Source organism: Panthera tigris, chromosome A3 (assembly GCF_018350195.1).
Source record: "Panthera tigris isolate Pti1 chromosome A3, P.tigris_Pti1_mat1.1, whole genome shotgun sequence".
Classification (NCBI taxonomy): domain Eukaryota; kingdom Metazoa; phylum Chordata; class Mammalia; order Carnivora; family Felidae; genus Panthera; species Panthera tigris.
Window position 1 is genome coordinate 60060160 of NC_056662.1, and position 15589 is coordinate 60075748.

Sequence of the window (15589 nt, forward strand, 5' to 3'; positions counted from 1 at the left end):
TCAGTGGAGAACTGCTGGTCCAAGATGGCAATATATAGGGAGACACTGACCTCACCACCTCCAGGGACACACTAAAACTATACCTATTTACAGAACAATTCATCCTGAAGAAGAACGGAGAGCTAACAGCTTCTGTACAACAAAGACCATGTAGAGAATGGCAAGAGAGACAGAGACATAGAAACGAAGAGGACCCCCATCAACACTGCAAACTTCTGTGTGGAAGGATAGTACTGAAGGACTGTGAGTAGATTCATCTGCCCTGGGGTGCAGAAAAAAAGCTGTGGTTTGCGAAGACATCTAGAATATAAAGGAACCAGCTCCAGAACCCTGCCTAACAGCAGGGGAACTGCTGAAACTCTCTCCAGGTCAAGAGGAACTGTCAAGTGCCTCCACCCTGGCAGCATGGACAGGAGCAAGGTCCAGGCATTCTAGATGGCCTAACACCTCAGTCAGCCCTGAGTCCCTAGCCCACACCCGACCCAAGCCATTCCATCAAGATGGCTCCTGTGCGGTGCAGCATACCAGGACATGCCTAGCCAGCCTCACTACATGCCTCACTACAGCTGCAGCTGTCCGTCAAAGTGACACAAACACAAAGCACCCTAGAACACTCAGGCCCACACCACTGCAGCTCCAGACAACTTGCCAGGACTCCTCTGGCTTAGAGCATATTAGAACCTCCCAACCCACACCAGCTTATACTCCAGACAACTCGCCAGGGAATCTCCTTCATGGAGTGCCCAAGGCACCCCCAGTCTGTACCCACCTTGGTTCTAGCCGCCCTGCCAGGACACCCCTGTGTGCAGTGACCCAGGACAATCCTTGCCCATACCTGCCTTGGCTTTAGTCACCCTACCCTGTGTGGAGAGCCCCAGGAGCCCTAGCTCGCATCCACTTCAGATTCAGCTGTACTCAGAGTGCCTTCAATGCAGAGTGCCACAGTACTGCCCCAGCCTGTGTCCACTCAGTTTCAGCTATCCTGTCAGTGTTCTCTGCAAGGAGAGCCCCAGAATCCCCTTGGTTACACCCACTTCAGCTCTAGCTGTGATGCTAGGGTGCCCTCCATAAAGAGAGCCCTGGGACCCCCTGGCTTTCACCCATTTCAACTCCCTCTGGGTGAAGAGCCCCAGGAACACCTGGTTTGAACCCACTTCATTTCTGACTATCACACCAGGGTGGCCCTAGCATGGAGAATGCTAGGATCCACAGTCCATAAACACAACAGTCCAGATAGCCACCCCAACTCACCAAGCACATTCTACACAGGAACCCACACTCAAGATCATTCCCTCTAGTTAAGGAAAAATAGCCGTTCCACCTAATCCATAGAAATAAACAGAAGAAGTAAATCAAAATGACAAAAAGAATATACTCCAAACAAAGAAAAAGATAAAACTTCAGAAAAAGAATTAAATGAAATGGAGATCAGCAGTATGCCTGATCAAGAGTTCAAAGTAATAGTAATGAAGATGCTTACTGGACTGGAGAGAACCATGAATGAAGTCAGGCAGAACTTCAAAAAAGACATATAAAATATAAAAAAGAAGGAATCAGAGTTGAAGAATAGCAGATGAAAAACACATTAAAGGGATTCGATAGATTTGAGGATGAGAAGAATGGATCAGTGATTTGGAAAGCAGGGGAATGGAAAACACCAAAGGGGGGAAAAAAGAATTTAAAAATAATTATAGAGTAAGGGATCTGGTGGATAACAGGGTAACATCAAGCAAACAAACATGCATGTTATAAAGGCCTGATAAGGAGAAGACTTAAAAAAAAAAAGGGGGGGGCAGAGAACTTATCCTAAGAAGTAATAGCTGAAAAACGTCCCTACCCCTGGAGAGGAAACACATTCAGATTCAGGAGGCACAGAAAGCTCCAAACGAGATGAAGCCTCACAAGGCAATCAGCTGATATTTCAGCAGAAATTTGCTGGCCAGAAAGGAGTAGAAAAGAACCACAATCAAGAACACTACCCAGCAAGATTATCATTCAGAAATGAAGGACAGCTAAAGAGTTTCCCAAACAAAAAGGAGTTCTTTGCCACTACAACAGCCTTATAAGAAATGTCAAAGAGACTTCTGTAAATGGAAAAGAAAAGGCCATGAGAGAACAAAATTATGAAAGAAAAGAAGCCTGACAAAATAAAAAAGATGCAAAATATAACAATATATATTTAATATGTAGAGGAGGTAAATAAAAATGAAGTTCTTCTAGACGATGCTCAAACATAAGTGACCATTAACAGACTGCTACATACTTGGGATGTTATATACATGAACTTCATGATAACCACAAAACCATTAATAGACACACCAAAAAAATCCAATCATGACACTAAAGAAAATCATTAATCACAAAAAAAGAGAGCAAGAGTTTCAAGAAAGGGAGAATTACAAAAACAACCAGAGAACAATTGAAAAATGGCAATAAGTACATCCTTATCAATAATTACTTTAAAGGTAAATGGTCTGAATGTTCCGATCAAAAAATATAGGGTGACAGAATGGTTAAGAAAACAGAACCATTTGGGGCACCTACGTGGCTCAGTCAGTTAAGCGTTCAAACTCTTGATCCTGGCTCAGGTCATCATGATCTCACAGTTCATGGAGTTCGAGCCCCACATGGGGCTCTGTGCTGATGGCACAGAGCCTGCTTAGGATTCTGTCTCTCCTTCTCTCTGCCCCTCCCCTGCCTGTGGAGTGCTTGCTCTATCTCTCAAAATATATAACTAAGCTTAAAAAAAAAAAAAAAGAAAGAAAATAGAACCATTTGCTGCCTACACTTTAGCCCTGAACATATACAGAGTAAAAGAAAAGGGATAGAAAAAGCTATTCCACGTACATGAAAGTAGAAAGAAAACAATAGCCAGGGCAGCAATGCTAATATCAGACAAGAGACTTTAAAGCAAAGACTATGACAAGAGACAAAGAAGGACACTACAGAATAATGAAGAAATCAATCCAACAAGAAGATACCACAATTGTAAATATTTATGCACCTAAATAAATAAAGCAATTATTAACAGATGTAAAAGGAGAAACTGCAAGTAATACAAGAATAGTAGGGGGCTTTAATACCCCACTTACCTGAATGGACAGATCATCCAGGTACAAAATCAATAAAGAAACAGTATCTCTGAATGACACATTTGACTAAATGGACTTAACGGACATGTACAGTACATGCCATGCACACACAAAAGAATACATTCTTTTCAAGTGCACATGGAACATTCTTCAGGAAAGATCATGTTAGGCCACAAAATAAGTTTCAATAAATTTAAGAAGACTGAAATAATATCAATCTTTTAGAATCACAACAGTATAAAAATATAAATCAATTACATTTTTCTAGAAAAAAGAAAAAAAACTGAAAACAAACAAACATGTGGAAGCTAAACAACATGGTACTAAACAACCAGTAGGTCAACGAAGACATCAAAGAGGAAACTTTAAACATAACTTGACAAGGGGCACCTGCGTGGCTCAGATGGTTCACTGCCCAACTTTGGCTCAGGTCATGATCTTGCTGGTTCAGAGTTCGAGTCCTGCCTGGAGCCTATTTCAGATTCTGTGTCTCCCTCCCTCTCTCTCTGCCCCTCCCCAGCTTGTGCTCTGTCTCTCTCTCAAAAATAACATTCAAAAAACTTTTTTTTAATTAAAAAAAAATATCTTGAGACAAATGAAAACAAAAACACAACAGTCCAATATCTTTGTGATAACAGTGAAAGCAGTTCTAAGAGGAAAATTCATAGCAATACAGGCATATCTCAAGAAGCAGAAAAATCTCTGATGGGTACTGAGGAGGGCATCTTTTGGGATGAGCACTGGGTGTTGTATGGAAACCAATTTGACAATAAATTTCAAAACAAGAAGAAGTAGAAAAACCTCAAGTAAACAATCTAACCTTATACCTAAAAATGGAAAAACAAAAACAAAAAAAGCCCCAAGTTAGTAGAAGGAAGGAAATAATAAACATCAGAGAAGAAGTGAATGAAAGAGACTATAAAAAAAAATAGGAAAAGTCAATGAAACCAACAGCTCATTTTTTGAAACAAAAAACAAAATTAATAAACCTTTAGCTAGACTCATTGACAAAAAAGAAGACTCAAAATCAGAAATTAAAGAGAAGTAACTGACACCACAGAAATACAAAAGACTATGAGTTTATTACAAAAAAATTATATGCCAACAACTTTGACAACTTAGAAGAAATAATAATGGAAAACATACAGTCTTCTAAGACAGAATCAGGAGGAAACAGAAACTCTAAACAGACCAATTACTAGTAACAAAATTGAACCAATAATGAAAACAGTCCCAATAAACAAAAGTCTAGGACTTCTGAAACCAAATGGCTTCAAAGGTGAATTCTACCTAACATTTAAAAAACGGTTAATAGCTATCCTGCTCAAACTATTTCAGAAAATAGAAGAGGAAGGAAAATTTGCAAATACATTCTATGATGCTAGGATTACCCCAATTCCAAAACCAGACAAAGACATTACAAAAAAAGAAAACTGCATGCCAATGTCTAATGAACACAGATGAAAAAATCCTCAAAATATGAGCAAGTCGAATTCAACAATACACTGAAAAGGATCATTCACCACAACCAAGTGGGATTTATTCTAGGGATGCAAAGATGGTTCAATATCCACAAATCAATCAAGCTGATACACCACATTAACAAAATGAAGGACAAAAATCATAAGATCATCTCAACAGATTCAGAAAAGGCATCTGACAAAAGCCAATATCCATTCATGATAAAAACTCAACAAAGTGGGTTTAGAGGGAACATACTGCAACATAATGAAGGCCATATACGACAAACCTTCAGCTAACATCATATTCAGTGGTGAAAAACAGAACTTTTCTTCTTAGATCAGGAACAGGGCAAGAATGTCTGCTTTTGCCACTTTTATTCAATATAGCATGGGAAGTCTCAGCAGTAGCAATCAGACAACAAAAGGCATCCAAATTGGTTAGGAAGAGGTAAAAGTGTCACTATCAGTACATGACAGGATAATACATACAGAAACCCCTAAAGATTCCACCAAAAAATTATTAAACTACATTATTTCAATAAAGTTGGAGGATACAAAATTAATATGCAAAAATCTCTTGCATTTCTATACACTAATAATGAAGTAGGAGAAAGGCAAGTTAAGAAAACCATTCCATTTACAGTTGTACCAGAAAGAATAAAATACCTAGGAACAAATTTAACCAAAACTGTGAAAAATCTGTACTCTGAAAACTCAGAGACACTGATATAAGAAATGGAAAATGACACAAATAGAAAGAAAGACCACACTCATGGACTGGAAGAATACTGTTAAAACATCCATCCTACCCAAAGCAACCTACAGATTCAATGCAGTCCCAAAATACCAAAAGCATTTTTCACAGAACTTTAACAAATAATGCTAAAATCTGTACAGAATCACAAAAGACTCTAAACAGCCAAAGCAATCTTGAAAAAAAATAACAAAGCTGGAAATAACACAATCCCAGATTTCAAGCTATAGTACAACACTAAAGTAATGAAAACAGAATGGTACTGGCACAAAAACAGACACATAGATCATTGGAACAGAACAGAACTCTGAAATAAACCAATGCTTTAGGGTCAATCTGTTACAAAGGAGAAAGGAATATACAATGGGGAAAAGTAGTCTTTTCAACAAATGATGCTGGGAAAACTGGACAGCTATGAAACAATAAAACTGGACCACTTTCTAACACCATACACAAAAATAAACTTAAAATGTATTAAAGACTGAAAGGTAAGACCTAAAACCACAAAACTAGAAGAGAACAAAGGCAGTAATTTCCCTGACATCAGCTGTAGCAGCATTTTTCTATGTCTCCAAAGACAAGGGAAACAAAAATAAAAATAAGCTATTGAGACTATACCAAAATGCAAACCTTTTGTACAGTGAGGGAAAATTTCAACAAACAGAAAGGCAACCTATGGAATGAGAGAAGGTATTTGCAAATGATATAGCCAACAGAGTTAACATCAAACATAAAGACCATCTACCGTGCTATACCCCCAAACACATATGATCCAAATTTAAAAAAGGGTAGAAAACCTAAATAAACATTTTTCCATCCATAAGACATCCAGATGGTCAAGAGACACCTGAAAAGATGCTCACCATCATTAATCATCAGGGAAACACAAATAAAACCACAATGAGATATCACCTTATTACAGAGTTAGAATGGCTAGTATCAAAAAGACAATAAATAACTAGTGTCAGTGAGGATGTGTAGAAAAGGGAGTCCTCCTACACTGTTGGTGGCAATGTAAATTGGAGCAACCAATGTGGAAAACAGTATGGAGTTTCCTCAAAAAATTAAAAATATAAATACCATTACAATCCAGCAATTCCACTACTGGGTGTTTACCCAAAGAAAATGAAAACCCTAATATGAAAACAGAGGCACTCCATGTTTGCTGCAGTATTTACAATATCCGAGATATGGAAGCAACCTAAGTGTTCAATGACAGTTAAATGGATAAAGGTGTGGTATGTACATGTACACACACACACACACACACACACACACACACACACACACACACTACACACACAATGGAGTATTACTCAGCTATAAAAATGAATGACATCTTGCCATTTACAACGTGGACAGACCCAGAGGATATTATGCTAAGGGAAATAAGCCTAACAGAGAAAGACAAATACCATATGATTTCTTATATGTGTAATCTAAAAAGAAGAAGAAAAAAAAAAAACAAGCAAACAACCAAAAAGTAGGAACAGACCCATAAACATAACAATGCGATTGTCAGAGGCTGGAGGTGGAGAGGCATGGGTAAAATGGGTAAAATGGGTAAAGGGGAGTAAGAGGTATAGGACTCCAGTTACAGAATGTATAAATCACAAGAATGAACGATACAGCATAGGAATATAGTTGATGCTACTATAATAGTAGAATATACAGTGACAGTAGCTACATTTGTCAGCACAGCAAAATAATGTAGAATATAGTAATCACTATGTTGTACACCTGAAACTAATGTAACCTTGTGTCAACTTTACATCATTATAAAAAGAAATCAAAAAAGAAAGTATAATCTTTCCAACAAAAGGTTTTGAACTGGATATTCGTAGAAAAAAGTGTACCCTGATCCTTAAATTATACTATACACAAAAATTAACTAAAAATAATCACAGACCTAAATGTTATCTATCTAGAAACACTTAAAAATTTTCTTCATAAACTTGGGGTGGTTAAAGATTACTTACAGAGAACATAAGAAACACAAATTATAAAGAATTCCCACACATCGGACTTCACCAAAATTAGAAACTTTTGCTTTTCAAAACACATCATCACGAAAATGAAAAACCAAGTCCTAGACTACAAGAACATACCGGCAATACGCATAACTGACAAAAGACTTATATCAACAATGAAGAACTCTAAAAATTCCACAAGACAACAATCTAATAAAAAATGAATCAAGATTTTAAAATAGTTACTTCACAAAGAGAGAGATGGCAAATAAATACATGAAAAGATTCTTGATGCCATTAGTCATGACAGAAATGCAAATGAAACCATAATAATTTAGCATTATACACTTACTACAACGGCTGTAGGTAGAACAAATGTTGGCAAGAATTTGCAGAACTGAAATCCTAAAATATAAAGTGGTATGATCTCTTTGGGAAAATGTCATTTTCTAATTAAGTGAAACATATAAATACAGCAGTTCTCTTTTTAAATAGTTACCCAAAAGAAATTTCAACCCAAAGACCTGTGGAAATGTTCATAGCTGCTTCCTTAATAAGCTAGAAGTGGAATCAATGCAAATATTCTTCAATTTGTAAGTTGGATGAAGTGTGGTATTATTCAGATGATGAAATATTACTCATCAATGAAAAGGAACCACTAATGGTATATGCAACATGGATAAATGCAAAATAACAAGTGTGTGGAAAATGCCAGACTCAAAAGATTACACACTGTGTAATTCCATTAATATGAAATAGTCTGTTTTATAGACTGATCTGATGGGAGGATCAGTGTTTGGGCTTGACAAAGGGGGTAGGCTTACTGTAACAGAATACGAGGGAACATTCTGGGAATATGGAGATGGTCTATGTTCTGATGGTAGTGGTTTTATACGTGTGTATAAATCTGTCAAAATACATTTAACTTGGCATGAGTACATATTCTTATATGAAAGTTATACTATGGCACATTTGTTTAATCACAAAAATTTAAGAACCATGTCTTCACATTTAATTTTTCAGGGGAGCTTACCTTATTGAGTGCAACAATGAAGGGACATTTTTTAGATTTCAGAAGGTTAATAGATTCAATTGTTTGGGGCTCCAAACCATGCATAATATCAACGACTAAAATAGCAATATCACAAAGAGAGCTTCCTCTGTTTCTTAGATTACTGTTGAAAAGAGGGGAAAAGATGAATAAGTAGAAATCTTAAAATTACTATTTTGCTTAAACAAATTTTTAATTTCTTTGTAAAACCTACAGAAAAAAAAAACAAAATGAAGCGCATGCATTAACATTCAAGTGCCATTAGCCCTTAACTTGTCAAATGCTTATCTGACACAGTGAATTGACATCAGCTGGAATGAGTTAGTTCCAGAAGTTACTCCAATATTTCTGCAAATTGTACTGGCCAAGTTTTTTGCGCTAAGGAATATGGCCAAGAGGCAACAGGATAAATTCCACCTATAATGGGTTTCACAGGAGACAGACCAAGTATGTATTAGGATTTGGTCTTTCAAAGTATAAAAGATCTCTACAAAATACAAGTATCCAAATAAAGTACTGCATATTCAGTAAGGCACAGATAAGGATCAACAGTGGGACCACATATCTTAAAATACAACCCAAAAATTGATTAATCAGACGTTATGACTCACTGAACTTTTAGACTTAATCGTTTCAAGCAGTTTGGTTTCAAGTTGCTCTTACCTGAAAGACTCATGCCCGGGAGTATCAATAATCAGCATCCCTGGAATTCGTACATTCTCTCTATCAAACTAGAAAAGGTGAAGAAAAGTGGAGAGCTTAAGGAAGCCAAACTTTATAAAGTTTCTTATAAAAACAATTATTCTGCCATGAAAACTTAAAAATATCACCACTTCCTTTTCTAAAAAATGGTTTTAAAACAGTGAGTCAAGCAGCAAAGCACAACAGTATTTTCATTAATATCAAAAGGAGTTTTCCAAGTAAAAAAATGAAATAAGAAAACATTCTCTTTGTTAAGGTCATAAAAATTTTTGAGCAGATTATCAGTAAGTAATAAATGACAGCAGTCAGAGTGACTATCTATAAAAAGGTGACATGCAAGAAGAGGTTCTCGCTGTTTGAAAAATGTATCTGTTCCAACTTTAAAGCAATTCTAAGCTTTGAAAAATATCCTAAAATACATTTTAAAGAAAATTTACCTCATCAACCTGAAATATCTTTAAGAAAGACTTCATATGCTGCTTTATTTAAATAACATCATAACATCATAAACACTTAATTTTCTGGACAAAAGTTCATTAATGAATGGAAAAAAATTACAACATGCCTGATATGCACATTCTCCTTTAACCTAAAGTGTGGCACTGACCAACAAATCTCTCTCTCACACACACAAAACTTTTACTTGTTTATCTATACTTTTTGTCAATCTTCAAATGATTTTTCAAAATCTTATCTCCTGTTCTATGTCAAAATGATTCATCATGTAAAACCTCATATTTGCATACTGGTGATTTTAAATCAACATTCACTGGGCACCATAATTATTTCTATTTTGTATTTCTGGAATACAAAAAATAGAATTGTCATATAAAAGTTATCCTGAGAACTTTAATATACGTCTAATAAAAATCGTGCTCTTTAACTGTGTTCTAAAATAAAACCAGATTTCAAGTTCTGGCAACTAGTGGAATGAGCTGTTGAAAAATCCCCAATGACTAACATAGAAATACCAGATAAATTACAACCAAGATAAATTCTAAATTATGAATTTAAAAAACTATAATTCAAGAAAATGGTGCTCAAATATTTTAAACTACATACTGAGATGGAACTGGAAAATTTCCACATAACTGGAAAACTGACCTGGAACAATCAACACCAAGATGCAGAAAGGCCACATTACTTATAAAAAGATGAAAACCAGCTTGTGATCAAACTTGAAAGGCAATAATTTATGTGAGAAGAAACCAGCGTAACATTTAAGATATTTAAGGAAAGAAAATGAGAATCAAATATTTTATATGGAGCCAACTGACTTTCCAGGATGAAGGCCACAAAGTATGCAATATTCAAAAATTCAAAGAATATTATTCCCATTATTCCTTCCTTAGGAATCTACCAGAAAACAAGCTTCATAAAACATAATCTCAACCAAACCTCCCTTCCTCAAACTGGAGACAAATTTGTAGACCCTTTCTATATACTAAACTAAGACAAAATAAGGAGTAAAGACACATTAGCATGTAATAATTTATCATGTGTGTCATTTATCAATTTTATTACTTCTCAGTTCCAAATTTACCCTTTTTCACCTGCTCTAGGATAATGGAATTACGGATTCTTTCTTTTTTTTTTTTTATAAGGCCCAGTTCCAAGACTGGAGCATGATATGTAGATGAGCCTAGAAGATTCTGCTACACCAAACAGCATGGATGCAACCAAACACTACTAAAAGCGAACCAAAAAGACTCAGTAGCCAATCAGTAGATGAAGATGAGACTATCTCACCGCAAGAATAAATGAATTAAAACACAGTAAATATGTTTCAATCCATGAGTTTACAGCAATACAAAACCGAACAAAATTAGTCACTCTTTATTTTAAAAGTTAGTAAATAAGGTAAAGGATTAGGCATTTATTCTGCCTTCACGATACATATTATCCTGAGTAACCAAACAGCAAACCAGGCAGTTTTCTAAAGAAGTAATCCAATAAAAAAACACAATAACAGGCTTAGAATAGCAACATTTTGCAACCTCTAACACATTAAAGGTAGAGATTACTTTAAAAGTTCCTCCTGAGTAGAAGAGTGTTTTGATTGGAAAGGGACATAAGAGAGGTCTTCTGAGGTAATTGCCAAGGTTCTATCTCCTAACATGGATTACACAAAGGTTTTGCTTTATAATGATTCATTAAGTTTTTACCTTAATCTTATGTGATTTTCTTTATTGTGTTATATTTTGGATAAATAAGCTGAATATCTCCAAAGTAGAGAATATAAGGGAGATAAAGAAAATACAATCAATTTGATAGAAGCTAAAAAGGGTGTGGGAGGAAACAGTTTTTAAACATGGAGATCTATGGTGAAAGTGTTAAAACATGTAGGCGAAACATACTCTAACTTCAAAATAGTGATTGCCTCTGGGAGCAAGAGGAAAGGAAATGAAACTTGAGGGCTCCTATTCATCTAATGTTTTCTTTTGGGGGTGAAAAAAAAGATCTGAAGCAAAACAGAGCAAAGTGGCACAAATGTTAATTATAAATAGTGAGCACGTGGGTCTTTATACTAACCTTTTTTCCTATATTTGAATTTTTGTTAGAGACTGAAACATGCAAAATACATTTACATTTGTACTTACATTTTTAATCATCTTAGTCTGTTCATTAATAGCTTCAAGGGGAACATTGGTGGCCCCAATTTGTTGTGTAATGCCACCTGCTTCACCATCTTGTACATGTGTGTGACGAAGCTGGGATAAGATAGCAAATTCAGATTTGTATTTCAACATATAAAAAGAAGCAAAAGCAGTAAGAAGGTAGCAACCTATTTAACAGAACTGCCTATATGTGCTATGGTTTCTATCAGCTTTTTATAAGATATCATTCACTTACTTAAGAAGTTGTATCAAAGCTAACAATATTTTCTTACTTTATCTAGAATTTTTGTCTTCCCTGTATCCACATGTCCAAGTACACAAATAACAGGAGCTCTTAGCTTTTCTGTATTTACATTTTTACTGTGTTCAAGTCGCCGTTTCTAGGAATGAAAAAAAAAAAATCACAAAATTATTTCAAACCTTGACTGCCATCATCCTTTAAATTATGTTGCCTTAGCAAGAGAATGCCAGAACCTTCATCCAAGGTTCTCTGCTGATTTAACTACATGTAACTGCACTTTACAATGTAAACTTTACAATCTAATTCCCTTTACAGTACCTTTGGACAAAGGGAAACCTGCTAAAATAGATTTCAGAGCAACATTATTAAATTAAGAGTAAAAATCATGTAAAATTTTGGCTCCAACTTTCTGAACACTATTGTACATTGCTTATTTAATGGAATATAAGAAATTGATCTTCTATCATACTTAGTATACAGTACAACCTCTAACTTATGTGGGGATTTATATAAAAGGAGGTATATATACTCTTGCATTCAAACAATTTCATTAGAACTTCAAAACTATAAAATAAAATATTTCAAAGCAATTTATTTGAAAACTTTGATAGTGTACAAACGCTATAAAACCTTTCAATTGAGGGGCACCTGGGTGGCTTAGTCAGTTAAGCGTCTCTTGACTTCAGCTCTGGTTTATTAATTTGAGCTCCACATCAAGCTCTGTGCTAAAAGCCTGGAGCCTGCATGGGAATCTGTTTCCCTCACTCTCTCCCACTTGCATGTGTGCGCTCTCTCTCAAAATAAGTTAAAATAAACTTTACCGAAAAAACTTTCAATTAAGAGAGGGTATATTTAATCCTCAGCCTAAGATGTCTAATGACATTTCCTACCTTAAGATACCACTCATCAAGCCTGAGAGGCATGTCCTTGGATCATGTGTTTCTCTTGTAGCATATACCTAGCTACTTCAGTTGAAAACCAAACAAAAACACACATGCCAGCAGCTCCTTGAAAGGCCAACTTTTTGAGTATAGTAAACTGGGCATTTAAAGGAGATAAGACTTCTAACAAAATTTTGATGTGATTTATAAAACTATTTTCCATCTAAAAACCATTTTTGTAAAAATTACTTACTTTCTACCACTAGACACTAGATCTTTCTACAGAAAATGGAATGAAAAAACATTTTGGAATGTCAAAAGTCAGATGTATTTACTAACAAGGAGTCATACATAAGAACCTTACACTCTGTAAGACTCAAATATAGACATCATGACCTTAGTTAGGATCTGAAATGGTTGAAAATTTGCCTTTTCTCCCACACTTGGTGTAGCATTACAATTTTCTGGAAGGCAATGTAGTTTAGACTTTAACTCAGAAATTCTACCTAAAAGTATCTGTCCTGAAACAATGACATAAGCATACAGAAATGCATATGTACAACCGTGTTTGTTCACTGCAGTATTGTTTTAGAACAGCAAAAATTAGTAACCACTTAATCATCTGTAGTTGGGGGTTTCTTAATGAATATTTCCTCAAACCCAAGGCTGAAACCTAGTGGTTGCATAGAATCATTTAGAGACTCCTTCCACAATGGAGATTCTTATCCAAAAGTCTGCTATGGATTTTAGAAAGTTATATGTGGCAAGGTTTTGGAATCATCAAATGTTATGGACTGAAGTGCATCTCTCCCAAATTTATACACTGAATTCTTAACTCCTAATGTGACTATATTTGGAGATGGGGCTTTTAACGAGGCAATTAAAGTTATATGAACTCATATGGGTGGGGTCGTAATCCAATAGGACAAGTGTCCTTAAGAGGAGAAGTTTAAAAAAAAAAAAAAAAAAAAAAAAAAAAATCTCTCTTTGAGCCTGCACAGGGTAAAGGTCATATGAGGACTCAGTGAGAAGACAGGCATCTGCTAACCAGAGAGAGCCCTCACCAGAAAACCACCGTCTGACTCTTCAATCTTGAACTTTTAGCCTTAAAAGCTATCAGAAAATAAATTTCTGTTGTTTAAGGCACCCAGTCTGAGAAATTTTGTTCTGGCAGCTCAAACAGACTAATTAGGATCTTTCCATAAGATGGAGTACAATTTGTAGCAGTAAAGGTACTGAGGCAGGACTTCTTCAATGATGAAATGAATGGCTCAGCAAATCCTCTCCCCCAAAAGGAAACAAAACCGAGCAAAATAACCAAAACAACCACCACTGAAAGACTCTAGAAACCAACCAAAGGCAACATAACAAACTGAGAAAACATTAATTCAAGAAAATCTATTGCCCACCTGTGAGAGTAACAGAAGCCTATGAAGTTTTAGACTAGACTTGTTCCATCATACTCCCCACACTCCCACAGCTCCATGGGGTGAAGAGGTATGAGATAGAGGAGCAGGGGGTTTCATACCTGAAAGCACTGTCTAAAACAGGAGAGATGTCAATGGCAAAAAAAGAGAAAAGGCTAAAATCGCAACTAGACTAAGGTCTCAATAGTGGTGGGGCAAGCAATAACCTGGAAGGATCAATCAGAAATTTAACAGAGGAGTATATGGAACAAGACAGCCAAAGTAGGCACTGCTAAGATCCTATCTATCACTGGTACTCTAGAAAGCTGTGTTCCTACAGAGGGCTGTCAGAAGAAACCAGACAGGTCCTTAGTAAATTACTCATTACCGGCTCAACAAGAGGCTTACAAATGCATAAAGAGTGGACTAGTAAACTGCCAGATCCACTGGGAAATGGTGGAATCCTTACCAGCTCCAGGTGTTTAAGCACAACCACTGACAAGTCACTTGGCTGACCACTAGGATTAGCAATCAGGTACAAGCCCTAAGAAGCCAGGCTTAAGAAACATACCAAAAACAAACAAATACCTGAGAAGAAACATCATCAGCATCATACTACAGAAGCAATCCACAAGACTCAATGATCAAGTAAACAAAAAAGCTAAAACCACTACATTTGTAAGGAGCTAAAAGAATTCATATATTCTCTAAATATACAGATATATCTAAATCTATAGATATATCTAAATATATAGAATTGCTATATTCTCTAAAATGTCTACTTATAAACAAAAAATTACAAGACATACAAAGAAACAGCAAAATGTGACCTATAAAAGAAAAAGTGGTCTACAGAATGTCAGAAACCTTGGGGTGCCTGGGTGGCTCAGTTGGTTAAGCATCCAACTCTAGATTTCGGCTCAGGTCATGATCTCAGTCAGGGTTTATGAGTATGAGCCCTGCATCAGGCTCTGTGCTGGCAGTGTGGAGCATGCTTGGGATTCTCTCTTCCTCTCTCTCTTTCTCTGTGCCCTTCCCCAGCTCATATTCTCTCTCTCTCTCTCCAAGTAAATAAACTTAAAAAGGTGAGAAGCTCAGATATTAGACTTAGCAAAGACTTGAAAGCAGCTAATATAAATATGTTCAAAGGACTAAAGAGAACCATATTTAAAGAAATAAAGGAAAGTGTAATGATGACTAATCAACAGAAGACATCAACAAAGAGAAAACAAATCACTATAAGTTAAAAAATTCATTAACATATTAAAAAAAATCACTAGAGGGGCTCAACAGTAGATGCAAACTGGCAGAAGAATCTAAAGTCATAGATTAAGAGAGGTTATATAATCTGAACAATAAAAAGAAAAGACAACTGGGAAAAGTGAAAAGACCTCAAGAGACCTGTGGGATA

The 15589-nt window shown here is 35.9% G+C and overlaps 1 protein-coding gene across 1 annotated transcript in view; it reads right to left on the reverse strand.

Annotated features, from left to right (window-relative positions):
* Nucleotides 1-15589, reverse strand: part of EIF5B (eukaryotic translation initiation factor 5B) — an 89740-nt gene that overhangs the window by 13710 nt on the left and 60441 nt on the right. The window contains exons 11-14 of the mRNA XM_015544587.2: nt 11923-12030; nt 11633-11743; nt 8994-9061; nt 8313-8454 (exon numbers count right to left, since the gene is read on the reverse strand). Of these exons, the coding sequence (XP_015400073.1) occupies nt 8313-8454; nt 8994-9061; nt 11633-11743; nt 11923-12030 (429 nt within the window). The remainder of the gene's footprint in view (nt 1-8312; nt 8455-8993; nt 9062-11632; nt 11744-11922; nt 12031-15589) is intronic.